This window comes from Choloepus didactylus, chromosome 6, assembly GCF_015220235.1.
Source record: "Choloepus didactylus isolate mChoDid1 chromosome 6, mChoDid1.pri, whole genome shotgun sequence".
NCBI classification, from domain to species: Eukaryota; Metazoa; Chordata; class Mammalia; order Pilosa; family Megalonychidae; genus Choloepus; species Choloepus didactylus.
In genome coordinates this window covers 14,510,036-14,527,124 of record NC_051312.1, presented here as the reverse complement: position 1 = coordinate 14,527,124, position 17,089 = coordinate 14,510,036, and the positions used below count along the sequence as shown (strand labels likewise).

At 52.5% G+C, this 17,089-nt stretch overlaps 1 protein-coding gene across 1 annotated transcript; it reads left to right on the top strand.

Moving 5' to 3' along the window:
- The first annotated feature begins 833 nt into the window (after positions 1 to 833).
- On the top strand, positions 834 to 8,685 carry ZP1 (zona pellucida glycoprotein 1). Its single transcript, XM_037839442.1, has 12 exons — positions 834 to 1,065; positions 2,124 to 2,245; positions 2,541 to 2,904; positions 3,066 to 3,209; positions 4,109 to 4,296; positions 4,369 to 4,466; positions 6,118 to 6,245; positions 6,329 to 6,518; positions 6,612 to 6,756; positions 7,965 to 8,046; positions 8,135 to 8,254; positions 8,512 to 8,685. The coding sequence occupies exons 1-12, from the start codon at positions 834 to 836 to the stop codon at positions 8,652 to 8,654; spliced, it is 1,956 nt and encodes a 651-aa protein (XP_037695370.1). The 3' UTR covers positions 8,655 to 8,685.
- The last annotated feature ends 8,404 nt before the right edge of the window (positions 8,686 to 17,089 follow it).

Sequence of the window (17,089 nt, the reverse complement as noted above, 5' to 3'; positions counted from 1 at the left end):
AAAATTTGAGAAGCTAGCAGTTTCCATATACCCCACAGTTTCCCCTACTGTTAATATCTTGCATTACAACGTGGATACGTCATAAAGCATAATGCCCATGGCTCTTTCAGATTTCCTTGGCTTTGCCCTAGTGTTCTTTTTCCATCCGAGGATCCCACGCAGGAGGCCACATCACATTGGGTTGTCCATTCTTGTCGGTTTTCTTAGCAATTGTTAGCAGAGGAACTCACAGGGGAGGTGGTGCCAGTCTGTTCACCCACCTGCCTCCCCCATCTGGCTGGGATCTTGGGGGCCGGGCAGTGTCTCCATGGTCCTGTACTGCCGGCCCCTAAAGCCCCCCTGAGGAGTGGCCTGCTGCCCACCACCACCTCCCCCACAGCAACCCCCCCCCCCCCACCCGACCCGTGGTCCCAAGGCCCAGGTGCAAGCACTGGGCAGATTGCAAGTGATCAGGGGCTTGGGAGACAGGGCATGGGCCCAAGGCCAGCAGGAGCCCACCTGTAGTCTCAGCTCACCTTTCCTAGAAGCTTCCACCAGCCTCTCCCCCAACCCCCTCCCAGTCAGAATCACTCCCGCTGAGCAAGCATCAAGATTTTCCCATCCCCAGCTGTGAGGCAGAAAGACCAAGAGTAGGTTTCTGAGCAGCCCCTTAGGGCCCCAGGATGGGAGAGCACCTGCCCCTGCCTGCCCCTGCCTGCAGGGCAGGAGTTTCACCAAAGCCCCTGGCGGCCAGGAGGGCACCTGCCCAGGTGGGCCCCCTTTGCTCATAGAGGCAAGCACCTGCACCTCCACCATATAAGGCCGGGGCCCCTGCCTGAAGGTCGGGGGCTGTCATGGGGACCGTGGTGTGTCTGGGGGCAGGGGACCCAGCCATGGCCTGGGAGCGCTGTGTGGCTTTGCCGCTGCTGCTGACGGTGGCAGCCACCCTAGGGCTGGGGCTGGGGCAATGGCCACAGCCGGAGCCTGGCCATCCAGGCCCTTGGAACACCTATGTCTGCAGGATCAGGGGCCTGCAGCTGCTGCTATCCCCCAGGCCAGGCCAGACTCTCTGCTTTAAGGTGGTGGGTGAGTGCCTGTGGGACCCCCGGCCCCTCTCCACTTGGCAGGGAGCTGGGATCCTTCCCCTAGAGCAGGAGAAAGCAGGGAGCTTCTTTCGGCCTGGGATGGCTACCCACATCCCCTTGCCACCTTTAAGAAGATAGGGGAGGGAGGTGGGGTGCCCACCTTAATTTCCCTGGTCACTGGGGCAGCCCCTCCAGCATGCACAGGAATCACTTGGGCATCTTGCTGAAATGCAGGTTCTGATTCAGCAGGTCTGGGGCAGGGCCGAGATTCTGCATTCCTCACTGCTCCCAGTTGCTGCCAAGGCTGCCGTTCTGCAAACCACACTCCATGGCCAGGCCCTAGTGGAAGAAAAGGGTGTGGGTTTGGAATTGGCATTTGGATCTGCAGCTTCTCAGCTGTGTGATCTTGAGCAACTGGTCTGACCTCTCTGTGCCTCCTATCCTCATCTGTAAAATGGGAAGGATGACCCCAACCCTACCCTGAGCATTGAACGGGAGTATATGGGGTGGGGGGGAGGGGTGCCCTGCTTGTCCTGGGCTGGCATGTTGGGCAAACGCCTAGCAGGTGAGCCACCGAGACTGCAACAGCCAATTAACCTGCAGGCAGGCTTGGCTCTTTCTACAAAAACCTGGGTTCAGATCCTCCATCTGCACAAGAACTCTTACTTGGCTCTCTCTGAGCCTCAGCTGCCTCATCCACAGATGTGGCCAACTAAGCTTAAAAGGACCAAATAAAGTGCCTAACAAAGTGCCCAAGATCCTCCTTACTCTTTCTTCACCACATCGTCTTTCCTGCCTGCTGCTGTGTGCTGTCAACAGGGAATCTTAGCTAGAAAGATCCCAGCTGAAGCCAACTATCCTTTTCAGAGGTGGGAACCAAGCCCAGAGAGGGGAAGGAACTTACCCAAGGCCACACAGCAAGCTGGTAGCAAAGTAAAGGCTGGCACCCGGATCCCCTGGCTCTGAGTGGAGAGTCTTCTCACTGTACCCTGAGAGCCTCTGGCTTTCCCTTCTGCATCCCTGACCCCTCCCTCTCTCCCTTTCCTGCCCCCTCCCCAGATGAATTTGGGGATCAGTTTGCGATGAACAACTGTTCCATCTGCTACCACTGGATTTCCTCCAAGCCGCATGAGCCTGTCGTCTTCTCTGCAGGTTACAAAGGCTGCCATGTGCTGGGAAAGGTAGAAATGGTTCACTGCTCTGGGCAGAGCCCCAAGGCTGGAACGAACCCCCTCCCAACCCCATAGTGTCAGGCTAGCGAGGCCCTGGGCACCAGCAGAGAATCATCTGGAGCCAGGATGCTCAGTGGGTTGGTGGGTGAGGGGGACTGACTCCCGGGTGCAGGTACTTCCTGGGCCCCAATCCTCTAATGCAGCTCCCATCCCTGACCCCCAGCTCGGCTCTCCCTGACCCCTGCTCTGCCTGGGATGCTAGGCGGCCTCACCTAGCCTGCTCCCCTATCGCCCTCACCTGCAGGTCAGACATTCCCACCTGAGGGTGCTTATAGAGGCTCTGCTGCCTGATGGCCGTGTGGACGTGGCACAAGACGCCACCCTGATCTGTCCCAAGCCCGACCACACCTGGACTCTGGGCACCCACGTGGAACCTCCCACGGCCTCCTCACTGTCTGCCCCTCGTCGGCTTCCCTTCCGCCCCACCTCCAGCCACACTTCCCTGGGCTCTGGCCACACCTTCCCCAGCCTGCTGGCCCTCGAGTCCGGATCTGTCCATCTGAGCCCGGCCTCACCATCTCTTGGACCTGAGCCTGCCCGCTCCACCCTGGCTCCACCCCAGTGGAGCACCTTGGACCAAGGGGAAGTTGGTAAGACAGCCCACACAGGTACATGGGGCTTCCCCACGCACCTGGGGCCTTCTGGGGAGGGGCAGCCCACCTGACAGCCCTTTACTGGGCTCTCGGGCCCTCCCCCTCCATCTCTCTGGAAGTCTGCTGCCCAGGCGGGTTCCTGCTCATGCCCTTACCCGCTCTGTCACCAACCCTAGGCACCCATCTGACCCAGGAGCAGTGCCAGGTGGCTTCTGGGCGCATCCCCTGCATGGTGAGAAGAAGCTCCAAGGAAGACTGTCAGCAGGCTGGCTGCTGCTATGACAACAGCAGAGCTGTTCCGTGTTACTATGGCAACACAGGTACAGCCCTCTACCCCAAACCTCAGTCCCTACCACCTGGATCCTGAAGCCTGGGCGAGTGAGCTTCCACCTCCCCTGGCCGGCTGACACCCTGCCCAGTGCCCTGATCCTAGGAGAGCCTGGGGCCCAGATGGACCACAAGCCAAGACCCTGACACAGGGTCACTACCCAACATGGCTTGCCTTAGAACAGTTGTACAGGGGAACTATCAATGGCATCCCCTTCAGATCTCAAACACCTGGTTTGGATGAATAGTTATGTGGAGACCCAGCCTTTAGAGTACCTTTTTCCAAGGTTGAGAGAAACTGAGAGCAGGAAGGGCTTGCTCAAGCTAACAGTGGCATAAGAGGTGCTTTGTTTCCTAGGCCAGCCGTGACAAAGCACCACAAGCTGCGTGGCTTAAAATAAGACTTACTGTCTTATGGTTCCGGAGACTAGAAGTTCTGAAATCTGCAGGGGAGAATCTTTCCTTGCCTCTTTCTAGTTCCTGGTGACTTGCCAGTAATCCTTGGGCTTCGGGCTCTGCTTCAGCTGTTGCATAACCTCCTCTTCTTGTCTGTGTGTCTGTCTCCAAATTTCTTCCCTTATAAGGATGCCAGTCATGTTGGATTAGGGCCCACGCTAATCGAGCTTGGCCTCATCCTACTAATCACATCTCCAAAGACCCTATTTCCAAATAAGGTCACACTCAATACCACCAGGTTTTAGGACTTGGACGTACCTTTTTGGGGCACACCAGCCAATTCCTAACATGTTGAGAAGAAGATGAGACCGTGTCTCCCGGCCACCAGGCCAAGGCTTAAACCCTGCTTGCCACCCAGTCTGTTCCCCTGCCGCTGGCTGGCTGGTCACTAAGCCCCAAGTCCCTGATTTGCTTCTCTGCTGCGACTCTGTCCCAGCCACCGTCCAGTGCTTCAGAGACGGCCACTCCGCCGTGGTGGTGTCCCGGGAGACAGCCTCAGCACACAGGATCACGCTGGGCAACGTCCGCCTAGCCTACGCTCCCTCCAGCTGCTCCCCGTCCCAGGAGACAGAAGCCTTCGTGGTCTTCCGGTTCCCCCTCACCAGCTGTGGCACCACGGTCCAGGTAGGAGAGGGGACCAAGGGCCGGGGTCCACTGCAGCTCCCCGAGGCCCTCACCCGGCTCCTCCCCCTGCAGGTGCTTGGCAGCCAGCTCGTCTATGAGAACCAGCTGGTGTCTGACGTGGACATCCGCTCGGGGCCGGAGGGGTCCATAACACGGGATGGTGCCTTCCGGTGAGGGGGAGACCCTCGACCAGGCTGGGCCTGTGGGCTTGGGCGTGACGTGGGGGTGCAGCCCAGGGTGGCTTAGAATGGCTTTGGAGTCAGCTGAGTTCAAGTTCAGCCTCTGCACTCACCTGGCTGCGTGACCTCCGACAAATGACTTGCATCTTGCCGCCTCCACTTCTCCAGCTAGGATGGGGGTCACGCATCTCTCAGGGCTGGTATGAGGGCTACGAAAGATCTGCCCAGGCCTAGCATGTGGGTGCAAATGGAAGCTGATGGCAGGGCCCAAGAGGGCTGGAGTCCTTATCCCTCCGAGGGCCAAACTCAAGTGGCTGAAAGCATCTCCTTCCAGGCACAGGAAGGGGCTGAGGCTGTGGCCGTCACCACCTCCTGGTCTCAGAGGCTATAGATCCATGGAGGAGGCAGCACACGCCTCGGGATGTGGTGGGGGGAGGAGCTGGGGGAGACCAGCAGACCTGCTGACCCAGTGGGCGAAACCACCCCAGGGTCCCGGGGCGACTGTGGGAGCAGGGGCGTGGAGCCCGGCCTCAGCCTGCTCACCCGGTCAGATGGCATGTGTATACTACCAGAAAGCTGTAGAAATTCCATGCTTGGCACTGGACAGGTGCATGGGGGTGTTTCTTCTCCTGCTCAGTGCAAGGGCAGGGCAAGTGTCAACGTTTGACCTATGGGGAATCCAAGGTTGGGGGACAAACCTGTCATGCTTTAGATTCTTGGACTGAAGAACTTGGTGGGGGGCTAGGCAGAACCCGCCACAGGGGCCAGGGAGTCTCGGAGGAAGGTACGAGTCCAGGAGCGCCAGGCTCTAGCCCACGAGGAAGGAGCAGGACGGGAAAGGCCATTACAGAGGCCTCCTCGATGGCTAGTTGGCAACAGGCCTCATCTGTAGAACACCTTCCCCAAAGGCACCCAGCCTCGGACTCTGATCTCCTGCCACCCAGAGCTCTGCCTCAAAGACAGGTGAAGGTAGAGTCTTTGGGAGATAAAGGTGGATGGGTCTCCCACCCGGAGTGTGGCCGAGTAGCCTTCAGGCTGGCAAAGGTTAGGACACAATGGCAGGTGTACTCCAACAGTGCAAGGATGGTGAAGACACTGGTGCTTGACTTTGGCACAGCTCTTGGAGTGGTTTCGCTCACTTACAAAGAGGCTGAGATTAAGCCACTTGCTTGTGATCCCACCACCGGTAAATGCTAAGGAGATTCAAACCCGGGTCTGCCAGATGCTGGAGCTCCCAGGCCTGCACCAGCTTGGTTGTCAGGCTCCGAGGGCCTCAACCGCTGGACCAGGGAAGATGTCCACGGGTAGCCACGGCAGGTCCAACAAGGGGGCAGCCTCACGGGGGCCCCAGCACCTAGCACGGGCCTGGCACAGTAGGCTCGTATACTTGAAGAGCAAATGAAGGGGAGGTTGCTGAGCCGTGCTGGGAAGACGAGGCTCAGCAGGAGAGAGGAGCAGGGGTGAGCTTTCCCCGCCCACCTGGCAATGGTGGCACCCTGGTGTTTGCTGGGACAGCACCCAGCTGCCCTCCTGAGTGTACACCATCCAGTGCTGCATCCACGTCGTTGGTACCCAGTTTATCAACTAAGTGGGACTCTTGATTTGTGTCTTTTCCTCCCACCCTCTTGCCCTTGGCTTTCAGGCTTCAAGTCCGCTGCATCTTCAATGCCAGTGATTTCCTGCCCATCCAGGCGGCCATCTTCCCACCCCCCTCGCCCGGCCCGGTGACCCAGTCCGGCCCCCTGCGGCTCGAGCTGCGGATTGCCAAGGGTACGTTCCCCAGACTTGCTTGTCTTGTCCCAGGCTCCCCTGTGCACAGCTGGCTGTAGACCCCCATGCCCCTCTCCCTGCAGATGAGAATTTCAGCTCCTACTACGGGAAGGGGGACTACCCCCTCGTGAGGCTGCTCCGCGAGCCGCTCCACGTGGAGGTCCGGCTTCTGCAGAGGGTGGACCCCCAGCTGGGCCTGGTGCTGCACCAGTGCTGGGCCACTCCCAGCACCAGCCCCTTCCAGCAGCCTCAGTGGCCCCTCCTGGCAGACGGGTGAGTGGCGGGGTGGGGGGCTCAGGCCGCCCTGTGGGTTCCCTCCCTGCCCACACGCCACTGGGAGGCCCCTGTGACTCCTCTCCTTCCCAGGTGTCCTTTCAACGGTGACAGTTACAGGACCCGAATGGTAGCCTCGGAGGGGACAGCCCTGCCCTTCCCGTCCCCCTACCAGCGCTTCACGGCTTCCACTTTCACCTTTCTGGATCCCGGCTCCCAGCAGGCCCTCAGGGGACTGGTAAGGAAGCACCCTCCTGCCTGCTCCCCAGAAGTTAAATGGGGATAACGTGGGACACTGCTGACAAAGCTCCTGGGATGGGCTGGATTTTATGAAGTGTCACTTGAGAATTGAAGACGGTGGTGAGCAGAGGGTCCTGGCCTCGGTTAGTGGGGAGGCAGCCCATAAACAGCTCGAGAGCAAGCATGGAAGGTGCTGGATGCAAGTGTGGGTTTAGTCAGCCCTAAATCTGACACACATCACGGTGTTCAAGGGTGGCCTCGTTTGATTCCAGAAATGATAACACGTTCACTGTTAAGTCGGCGCTGAACTTTTATAACGTAGCAACTTCTCCATAAGATAAGCGTGGATAAAATCAGGGTATGTTCATCTAGGTTTTCTAAATAGCATACAAATGGCTCCCTACATCTAGCTTTTGTTCTACTGAATAATATGTCAGTCACATTAATATACACAGACTAGGTATTTTTTAAGATACCTGTTTCAGATGTAAACTTATTTCACTTGCTAGTACATGTTGGGTGCCTTAATTCTCATCTCCGCTGTGTGCCTCCTCCTGAGCCAAGAGACGCTAACCTGCTTGATGAGGGGGCATCTGTTGGTTTGGCCTAAGGGGCCAGCTCTGGTACCCCTCCTGCTTCGCCTTCTGGGAGCTTGCCCTGCCGGGTGTTTCTGGAAGCAGCGGTAACCTGTCCTCTCCTTCTCCCCACAGTCCCTGGTGGGCCTTGCCTGTCGGTGTGGCCTGGGAGCCTGACTTGCCAGCATGTGAACAAGGCCTTGGTGGCCAAGCTGGGGAGCCAGAAAACAGGGAGCTGTCATCTGCTCCCTGAGGCCTGGTCCAGCTCCACCACCTCAGAATTCCCTCTCTCGTCGGCAGGGCAAAAGGAAGCAATCCAGAGCACAGCTGGGGGAGCAGGCTGAGGGCTGGGGCTCCACCAAGTACAGCGTTCCCGACGGTGCCCACTGCAGCCTGGGAACGATGGGAAGGAGGGAGACGGGGATTCCAGACTGGGAAGCGACACATACTGCTCTAGAGCGCGGTGCCCCGGGGCGTCAGCCTGTCTCTCCTGGCCAGCACACTGTTTCTCCTGCCTGCCTGCCTGGCCGGCCTCAGCATGTCCTCAGCCCCCTCCTGGATCCCGCCCCGGTGCTTCCTGCCCAGCGGCCCTGAGGCAGCCCCATCCATTGACACCACCTCTCCCCTCCAGGTTTACTTCTTCTGCAGCGCTTCTGCCTGCCGCCCCTCAGGGCCCGACACCTGCTCCACCACCTGTAGCACTGGGACTGCGAGTGAGTGCGGTGGGGCTGGGCTGGGGGGTGTTCTTGGTTCTTCTTTACTTCCCCAGGCAGCCCAAGACCCCCCTCTCCCCCTGAGCAGGACTGCGACGATTCTCGGGTCACCCCCACAATGCTGCCGGGCCCCAGAACCTTGTGAGCTCTCCAGGGCCGGTGGGCTTTGAGGATTCTTACGGGCAGGAGCCCACGCTGGGGCCCACAGGTAGGAGGCTTGCGGGGGTCCCCTCAGGCCTCAGGTGCCCAAGAGCATGTTGATGAAACAGGGGAGCTGCAGGCAGTGTGAGGAGAGATGGCTTAACTGCATTCAGCGGGGAGCTGAGCACAGACATGCCCGGCCCACCTTCTCTGCAGAAGGGCAGCTTCAGCTGTGGCCTGTGGCTCTGAAGGGCTGGTGTGGAGGGCCGCGTGGCAAGGGCCACACCCTGTCCTGCTGTCCTTCAGATCCTTTCTCTCTGGCAGGTCCCACCGGGAACTCGAAACCGAAGCCTCCACTCTGGGCGGTCGTTCTGCTGCTGGCCGTTGCCCTGGTCCTAGTGGTCAGTGTCTTTCTGGGCCTGAGCCAGACCTGGGCCCGGAAGCTCCAGGAAGGCAACAGAGGGTGAATGGGCTCAATAAACCATTATCTCAAACTCACTGAAAATGGGTGTGGTTATTTGCATAACTGGCACAGAATTATTTGTCATCTTAGAAACTTTTCTCCATGTCAGCTCTGTCCTTTCAGATGTAGGGTGCCATTTGTATGCTATGTAGAAAACTGTGGCCCCCAAATACTTAATGTCTGCCAGCCCCTAGGTAGAGCCCAGGGCCTGAATCTGAGAACTTTGGCCTTGTGGTAAGGACAGGATGGGCCCAGGTAGGAGGGTAAACCAAGGCAGTCAGAGAACAGCCATGGCTTAGCTGGAAGTCAGGAACCTGGCAGGGGCTAATGGCCTGTGAAGCTTGTCTGCTTCCCCCAGACAAGTTTTTGTCTCCTCAAGTTCCCCACTTGGCCGCCATCCCAGGAAAGGGGGGACCCGGAGTTCCCAGGGCCAACAGAGCTAAACCTGAGTTGAAGGAGCTCTTCACCATCCCCACTCCGAACCCACTAAAGGATCCTGCCCATCGGCCTCCCCTCCCCGCTTCTGGCCTCCCAGGACCAGTCAGTACAGAAACGGCCGGCCCCAACGCTGCCTGCCCCAGAGCGTGTGGCCACCTGGTGGGTGGGTGCTGGTGCTGACCCTGCTGCTGACCAGTTTGCCCAGGTATGACACTGACCTTCATCTATGATGTGACAGCAAAGACCACCCCAGATGGACATGTGGATCTTCTAGGCTGGGCAGGAGTAGCCGTCGAGGTGGGGTGAGTGGGCTGTAGGGTTCAGCCCCTGGGGAACATGGAGAAGGAGCCACAGGGGAAGACTGAACTTGGTTTCAGGCAGCTTTCTGGGCCTGTGGTGGAGATGGCATATAGGGAGCTGAAGTGCTCGAGTTAGGCCTTGTGGGCCCCTGGCTCTGACCTACCAGATCTTGTCCATCCTCCAGGTATTGGTTAAATACAGGGACTCGAGAGCCAGGCTGCCTGAGGTGCAAACCCGGCTCTGCCTCTTACTAGCTGTGTGATGTCACATGAGTTACTGAACTTCCCTGGGCTTCAGTTTTCTCATCCATAAAATGGGCATAATGCCTCACCCCATAAGGGTGTTGGATTTATGAGTTAGTAGACTAAAACACTTAGAATAGTACTTTGAGGCCAACACATACTGAATGGCATTAACTATTAACTAGAATTTCTCTTCTTCCTGCTCCAAATGTAATGCTCCCTTCCCCCAGCCCCATGAGGTCAAGTTTACTGCCCAAGTTGAGAAAAGGGGAGGGGTTAGCCTTCAGACTTTGAAGAGAATTGAACACTGAGGCAAGATGATCCAGATACTTGCTGTGGGGAAGGGCAGTTAACTCCTCACCAGGGATGCCGGTCCTCCCCTGCCTAGCTCCCTGGCTGGTACAGGGGGACACAGATACATTCTTCAGGTTTAGGGTGAAGCAGGTGAGGGTTCTTAGCTTGGTGGGCTGGAGGAGCCAAGTGGCCTGCCAGGCCCAGGGTTCTGCTTCCATCCATTCCATCGAGTCAGCTCTTCTTACCCCAGTCTGCGTCATACACTCTCGTTACAAGCATGACAAACTGCACGCGAGGGTGGCTTTATGGATGGAGTTGATGTTGTTTAAACAAAGCATTCCTCTGTGAGTACAAATCAGAACATTACACAACTGACTTTTCTCTTAACTTTTTTTTGAACACAAGGGTAGACATCTTGGGTCACTTCCTATCGTGTTTGATAGATGCATTACCCTCTACACTGTGGTTAAGATATGACACATTCGATTTCCTTTTGATGGGAGCTGAGTTTATTTCTCGTTAAGGATAACAAGTGTAGAATACAACTATGTAAGCATGTAATTCTTTGTATACCATTTTCTCGGAGGAAGTACTTAAATAGAACTTCTGAGTCAAAAGCTCTGTCCCTTATGACTGTTGGGCTCTGGGAGAGTGTGCGTGCCTGTCTCTTCACAACCTTGTCCCCGCAGACCAGTATCATTCTAAGTCCTTGCCTATCTGAGCGTTACAAGACAAACGCACTGTTTTAAAATGGACTTCTTTCATTAGAGGCCAAGCATTATTACCACCTGTATCTTACAAGATGCCTCTTCATATCTTTTTTTCTATTCCCCAGATTTGTGTCTATAAAAAGCTTTCACAAATCAATGGCTTAACACCCTCACCTTAATTTCAAGTTTGCCACTGGCTTTTTCTGAGGGGTTCTGACAATCTTACTGTTTGAGAAGATTATGTAATAGTATTTGTTCTCTCGTACTTTTATCTTTGAACTTCCTCTTCCCTGTATAATCATACGTGTATCCATTTACTTGCTTATGACACTCCCGTGACACTGCAAATGCTTCTCTCCTAGTCAGGTGTATTCTGGAGCATGACTTTTGACAGGTAACTTGAGCACATTGAGATTGAAGTTGTACGTAGATCTTGTCAGCATGTCTACATCAAAGGATTCTGTTTACAGAAACAAATATATGAATATATGAGTACGAGGATCCCTGTGCTATCTCAGGAGGGAAACAAGCTAAGCTCTGACTTTCCTAGGAATTAAAGTCTAGCCTACATCTTGCCCAATTTAAAACCTTCTTCCAATACCACCATCTCATAGTGTGGGAAGATACCTGAGCCCTGAGAACGGTTGAGTCAGACCTGATGGGATTGTAACAAACCACTTTTGTTGACCTGTGGCAGGAAGCAGAGCTGCTCTACAGACTATCAGCTTTTGTCTCTTCCTGCCCTTTTGGGGAGGGGGGGCAGGGCCTGTGGCTAAAGGAAGCCCCTGTCTCTCCATCTCCCCCTAGACTGTCTCATGCTTACATTATGCATTGAGATCAAATCAATTTCATGTTGCTTTGCCTTAAGGCGTGAGAATATGCCACAGCCCATTACTTTAGCTTAATTTAGCTTAAATACAATTTAACTTCTTTGTATGGCTCCATGCCCAGACGTTTCTGTAGGGTCATTTCTTAAAAAGTTCCACTTTTATTTCCAGCAGGATAAACTAGATACCCAGATCAATTTTCTGAATTCAACTAAAATGCCGATTTAAGCATGTTTTTAAAACAATTTAATCACTGCTGCGTTGACAAGGAAAAAGAATAAAAATGCATGCAGAGGCCAAAATAAAATAAAAGCAAAAAATCTGGGAAGCAAAACCAGCTTCCACCCTGGGGATTTCTATAAAACCTGAGCACCTGCCCTTCTGCTTTGTTGAGTACAGGAACCTGCAGATCTAGCCCAGGGCCTGCCAAGGTGGGGAGTCTCGACACAAGTCTCCCATTAAAGCTGGGACCCGAGGGGGCTAGAGCCTCAGTGCCAGAGGGAAGGAGGTTTTCAACTCAGGAGGCAACTGAGCAGCAAATGCCGTCTGAGATCACACACTCTTCAGAGTAAGTAGAATGAATCATGGCACAGGTAAATCAGCGGAATGACCGACACCAGAAAAGAATGTTTAGACCAACACTTACTGCGATGCAGAAAGTATATGCCAGGACTACCCTCCTCCGGTTGGAAAAATTCTCAGCAAAGAAAGAAGGAAAGAAAACAAAACAGAACAAAACTACAGGTTTAGAAGCTTTTGGTTTCCAAGAGCAGAGAGCTTGATACTTTCAAGATGTTTTGTAAAGAGACTTTTTCTGGTTCTTTCAAAACTTTATGGACCCTACCTGGGGCTAGAAAAATACAAAGTGCAGCAGAGAGGCCTGCCCCTTGTGAGTCAGAGCTATGTTTGGCAGGAGAGAGAGCAAGGGCTTAATTTATGGGGTGGCATTCAATATGATGACGTAAAAAACAAGATCTGAGAACCCTGGAATACAAATAAGATCACAATGGTTAAAAAAAAAAAAAAATGAATGAGGAATAAACCCACTGCACGGGAAGGGGCAGCAAGGAAACTTGACTCTTGATCTTGGTGCTGGATGGATGGGAAAAAAAAAATTTCCCCTGAGAAATTCTGGTCTGAGTTGAGAGGAGGGAAAAAAATCTCACAGGTTGAATCTGAAAAACCCCCACAAGTTGAATTTAATTGAAAGTAATACAAGGGTGATAATTAATTTAAAGTGATCCTCAGGCTTTAAGCAAAATCAAACACAAATCCCGTCTGGAAGAATGTGGTTGCAGTCTAAATCTCCAAGAATACTCACTGATAAAGTTACAGAAAAAATGAGCACTTCACAGTTAGAAATAACAAGACCCCAAGAGTGAAAAGACAGGCACAAAATGAGAGATAGTTAGATGGTTGTGACATGTTATTGACGAAGAATTACTATCCTATCCTGTGTGTATGTATGTATAAATTTTTAGATAAGTATGTTTTAAAGTAGAAAAATGGGCAAAAGGGCACAAACAGGCATTTCACAAAAGATAACTCAAATGGCCTCTAAGTGCATGAAGAAATGATCAACTTCAATAGTAATTCTTAGGTATGAAAATTAAACCTAATTATGTGATTATAATGCCCAATAGACCAGGCAAAAATTAAAAAGTCAGAAAAGTGTTGGTGAGGGCCTGGAGTCAGGAGCACTCGTTCAACTGTTAAAGTATATTTAACAACCATGCTGAAAACAGTTTGTCATTACCTAATAACATTATCTGTGACACTCATAAATCCTCTCCCAGATTAATATCTAGAAAAAACCCTTGCACCAGAACGTTCATAAAATATCCCCCAAAAAATGCCTTGAATAACAACAGAATACATAAATGTAATTGTAGTGTGTTTCTATAATGGAATTCTACAATGGATGAAAAGAAAGGGTTTACCTGATCAGTTTATTCCTTCCAGGCTGACCCCCCAGAAATGGAGCCTCTTACAAGGCCACAGGACCCAGCCATTACCAAGTACAGGCATTCCTCATTTTACTGCACTTCGCAGATGCTGCATTTTCTTTACAAATTGAAGGTTTGTGGCAACCCTGCACCAACCAAGTCTATCCATATTTTTCCAACAGCATGTGCTCACTTTGTGTCTCTGTGTCACATTTTAATTCAGGTAGGTACATTATCTTTCAGACATTTTTATATATTTTTATAAATATATATAATATTTATATTTTTTAGACAGACTACTGTATAGCATAAACACAACTTTTATATGTACTGGGAAACCAAAAAATTCATGTGACTCGCTTACTGTGATTTTTGCATTATTGCAGTATCTGCAACTGAACCTGCAATATCTCCAAGCTATGCCTGTGCTTAAAGTACTGATCAGTTACAAGGTGTGGCCCCCAGCTCCCTAATTATCTTCGAGAAGCTGGTTTGCTTGCCACCATTGAATGCAGATGCAGTGAATTCTGTTGCAGACTGGCCATGTCAATTAAATGCAACTGCACAACTTGGGCCCTAGATTCCTGGTCATACCAGTGGAAAGAGCTGGAGCTCCCCAAAGACAAAAGCTGAGAGGGGAGAACAGCCTTGGAGCCAAGGTTCTTCCAGGTCACATATTGCTATTGAATTCTGCCCCTGATCACACCTAATCATGCAGATGATGAGCACCACAGCCCGAAGGGAGAGATTCCTCTCCCGGAGCGCTGCCAGGGGACAGGAGGGTCACTCAGGACCTGCATGCCCGTGACTGCTCCTGCTGCCAACGAACACTGCTCCAGCAGTCTGGTGTGAGTTGTTGGCCATTTGCCTTGGTTTGCACAATAGTGAATAAACTCTAGCTTCATGTGTCAAAGTAGACCGACTGAATGATTTCATTTACATTACGTTAGAGAATCAGTAAAAACTAAACAGTGTAGTTGCGAAACTGTAAAGAAAAGCAAAGGAATGATCAACACAAATTTCAGGGGAGTGGTCCTCTCTGCAAGAAAGGGGAATGGATTCCTGGAAGAACAGAGGATTCCTGGATGTTTTTTCTTAGGCTGGGTGGTGGACAAAAGATATTACACTACTCTTTAAATTTGGACAGGTGTGTTTTAGACACTTCTGAATGAAGTTTCAAAATAAAATATTAAAATGTTGGTTTTAAAGACGTTCCAATTTTCAAAGTCTTGAGGTGAGATGCCAGGACTTCAGGACTCCTGGTTCAAGAGCAGCAGCCTCCTAACTCGCCTTGGTCCAGTCCCCGAGTATTTCCCTGAACATCGCACCATCCCCTGCCTCCCACTCTGCCCATGCCCCTCCTGGCTTCTCCACCTGCTCTCACCCTCCTTATCTCGGCATGGGCAGTGGGGCTGCCAGGCCCTCTTCTTACACCAGCCACCCCTACTGTTCCTCTGCCCTGTCATCTAGGGAACTTCTCCTTCCAAAAACTGCCTGTGTCACCTCTTCCCAGATGCATTCGACTTCCAAAGCCCTTGCACACCCCTTTCTGTGCTGGCCCCTCTGTCAGAACTCGTCTTAAGGTTGTGTTCATCTGGATACTCCCCTTCCCTGCCTGGATTCTGTTCGAGCCACCTTTGTACCATCAAGGCCACAGTAAATGTTAGGTAAACAAAGGAGGCAGCCAGGCCAAACATTTCTAACAGGCACTCAAGCTTCAAGGGCCACCACAAACCCGAGCAGTGTCACTGGATGTCAGGGCTGACACAAGCAGGGGAAAATAGGAGCCAACATTTACTGAACTCTGCCCATCAGCTCTCTGCTTAATGCTCAGCAGTCCTAGGAAGTAGGCACCATTAGCCCATTTTCCAGATGCAGAAACTGGGACACGGTCACACATCAGAACGTAAGGGCTGGGATTTAAACCTGGGCTTCTGACTCCAAAGTCCACACTTGACCATCACACTAGACTCCTAGAAGACTGTGGAGTGGATCACCAGTTGCCCATTTCTGTCTTAGCCGATGATGGTCTACTTAGCTTGGTCTCTGAAGTCAGACGGTTTAAAATCCCAGCTCTGTAACTTACTGGGTGGCCTTCAGCCAACACTTCTCTGAGCTTGTTTCCTTGTCCATAAAATGGTAGGTTGTTGAGGGTGGTACCAACACTCAATAATGAGGTCCGGTGTCATTTGGGAGACCAGTGTCACCCCCTCCACACACACACCAAGTGGCCTCCTTGGTCAGAGTTCCAAGGCTAAGCACACTGCAAACCTTCATCCTCCAGTGTGGAGATCTGGGCACTGGGGCACAGGTCCAAGTGCAGCTCCCCGAAGGGCCTACGTTCACAGAGGACGCAGTGAGCACTGATAACACCACCGGACGACTTCCCTTTGGACACCCAGGACTACTGCCTGCTCCTGGACCCTAGATATAAAACTTGTCAGTCTACAATAGGGGTCTGGAAAAGGTGAGCCCTTTAGAATCCATCGATCCGCCAAATAAGACCCACTTCCAAGAGGTTCTTCTACAAGGTAGCTGAGCCAAAATTCGGAGAGAGGTGTGGCAAGGGGTGAAAACAACCAAGTGTCAACCATCCCACTTTTCTGTACCAAGGAAACAGAAAATAAAAACCTAGTTGAGACCTTCAAAGCAATTGGTTAGAGCTTTGCTAAAGGCATGACCCAAGGGCTCAGAGTGAGATCACTTACCTGGCAGGGGAGGGGAAAAGGCTTCCTGGAGCTCACCTACTTTTGGTTTTAGGAGGGAGACTCCAGGGAGAGGAAATAGCATAATAGTATGGTAGGAGCGGCAGTGGCTAAAAAATACATAGCATTTATTATGCTTAGGCACCATTCTACATGCTCTTCACACATTAGTTCACCTGACCCTTATAATATCCTTAAAAGGGACCTTATCCTCATTTTATGGGTGAAGAAATTGAGGTACAGAGAGATTAAATGACGTGCCCCAGCAGAGCTGGGATTCCAAACCAGAGTCTGGTCCCCACCCCTGCTCCTCCGACCTTCCACCCCATCCTGCAAAGGAAGAGGCAGGACGCCCCATGGGGGTGCCGGGAGAGTTCAGAGCAAGGCTGTTATCTGATTTGTTTATTTACTGTTTACTGGTTATCTGCCCTGGAACTAGGTCTACTCTTACTTTTCAACAGCCAGAGTCAAAATCTCTTTTTTATTTTAAGCCAGTTTGGAACAGGTTTTCTGTCACCTACAACCAAAAACTCTGGCGGACAGGCTCCCAGGTCCTCACGAGCAAAATAAAGCTCGTCTTCCCTGCACTTCTCCCCCCTTCCCAGGTCTGTGTGACAGCCAACCCACAGCCCTATAAAGCACACGGCAAGAGCTGCAGGGACAGGGAAGATTCATTCTGACAAATGCCTTGCAGATTTGCTTTTGTTCTTTTATTTCTGTTGTGCCATCAAAAAATAAGAAGCAAGAGTGCTATGAAAGGAGAGGAAGGAAGGGCCTCCCAGTAGCTGGCCCACCCTGTCTCCCTCCCCTTGACCTTCGCAGCTCAGGGTGTTCCTGCTGTACACAAACACACGGAGGTGGTCATGTTCACTGTTCGGTTTTTTTAATGAAACTAGATCACCGCTTACAAAACCCTGCACAAGCCCTCGTGCCCATCCCTTCACAGTTCCCTTGGCTCCGCATCTCCCCGTCTCCCA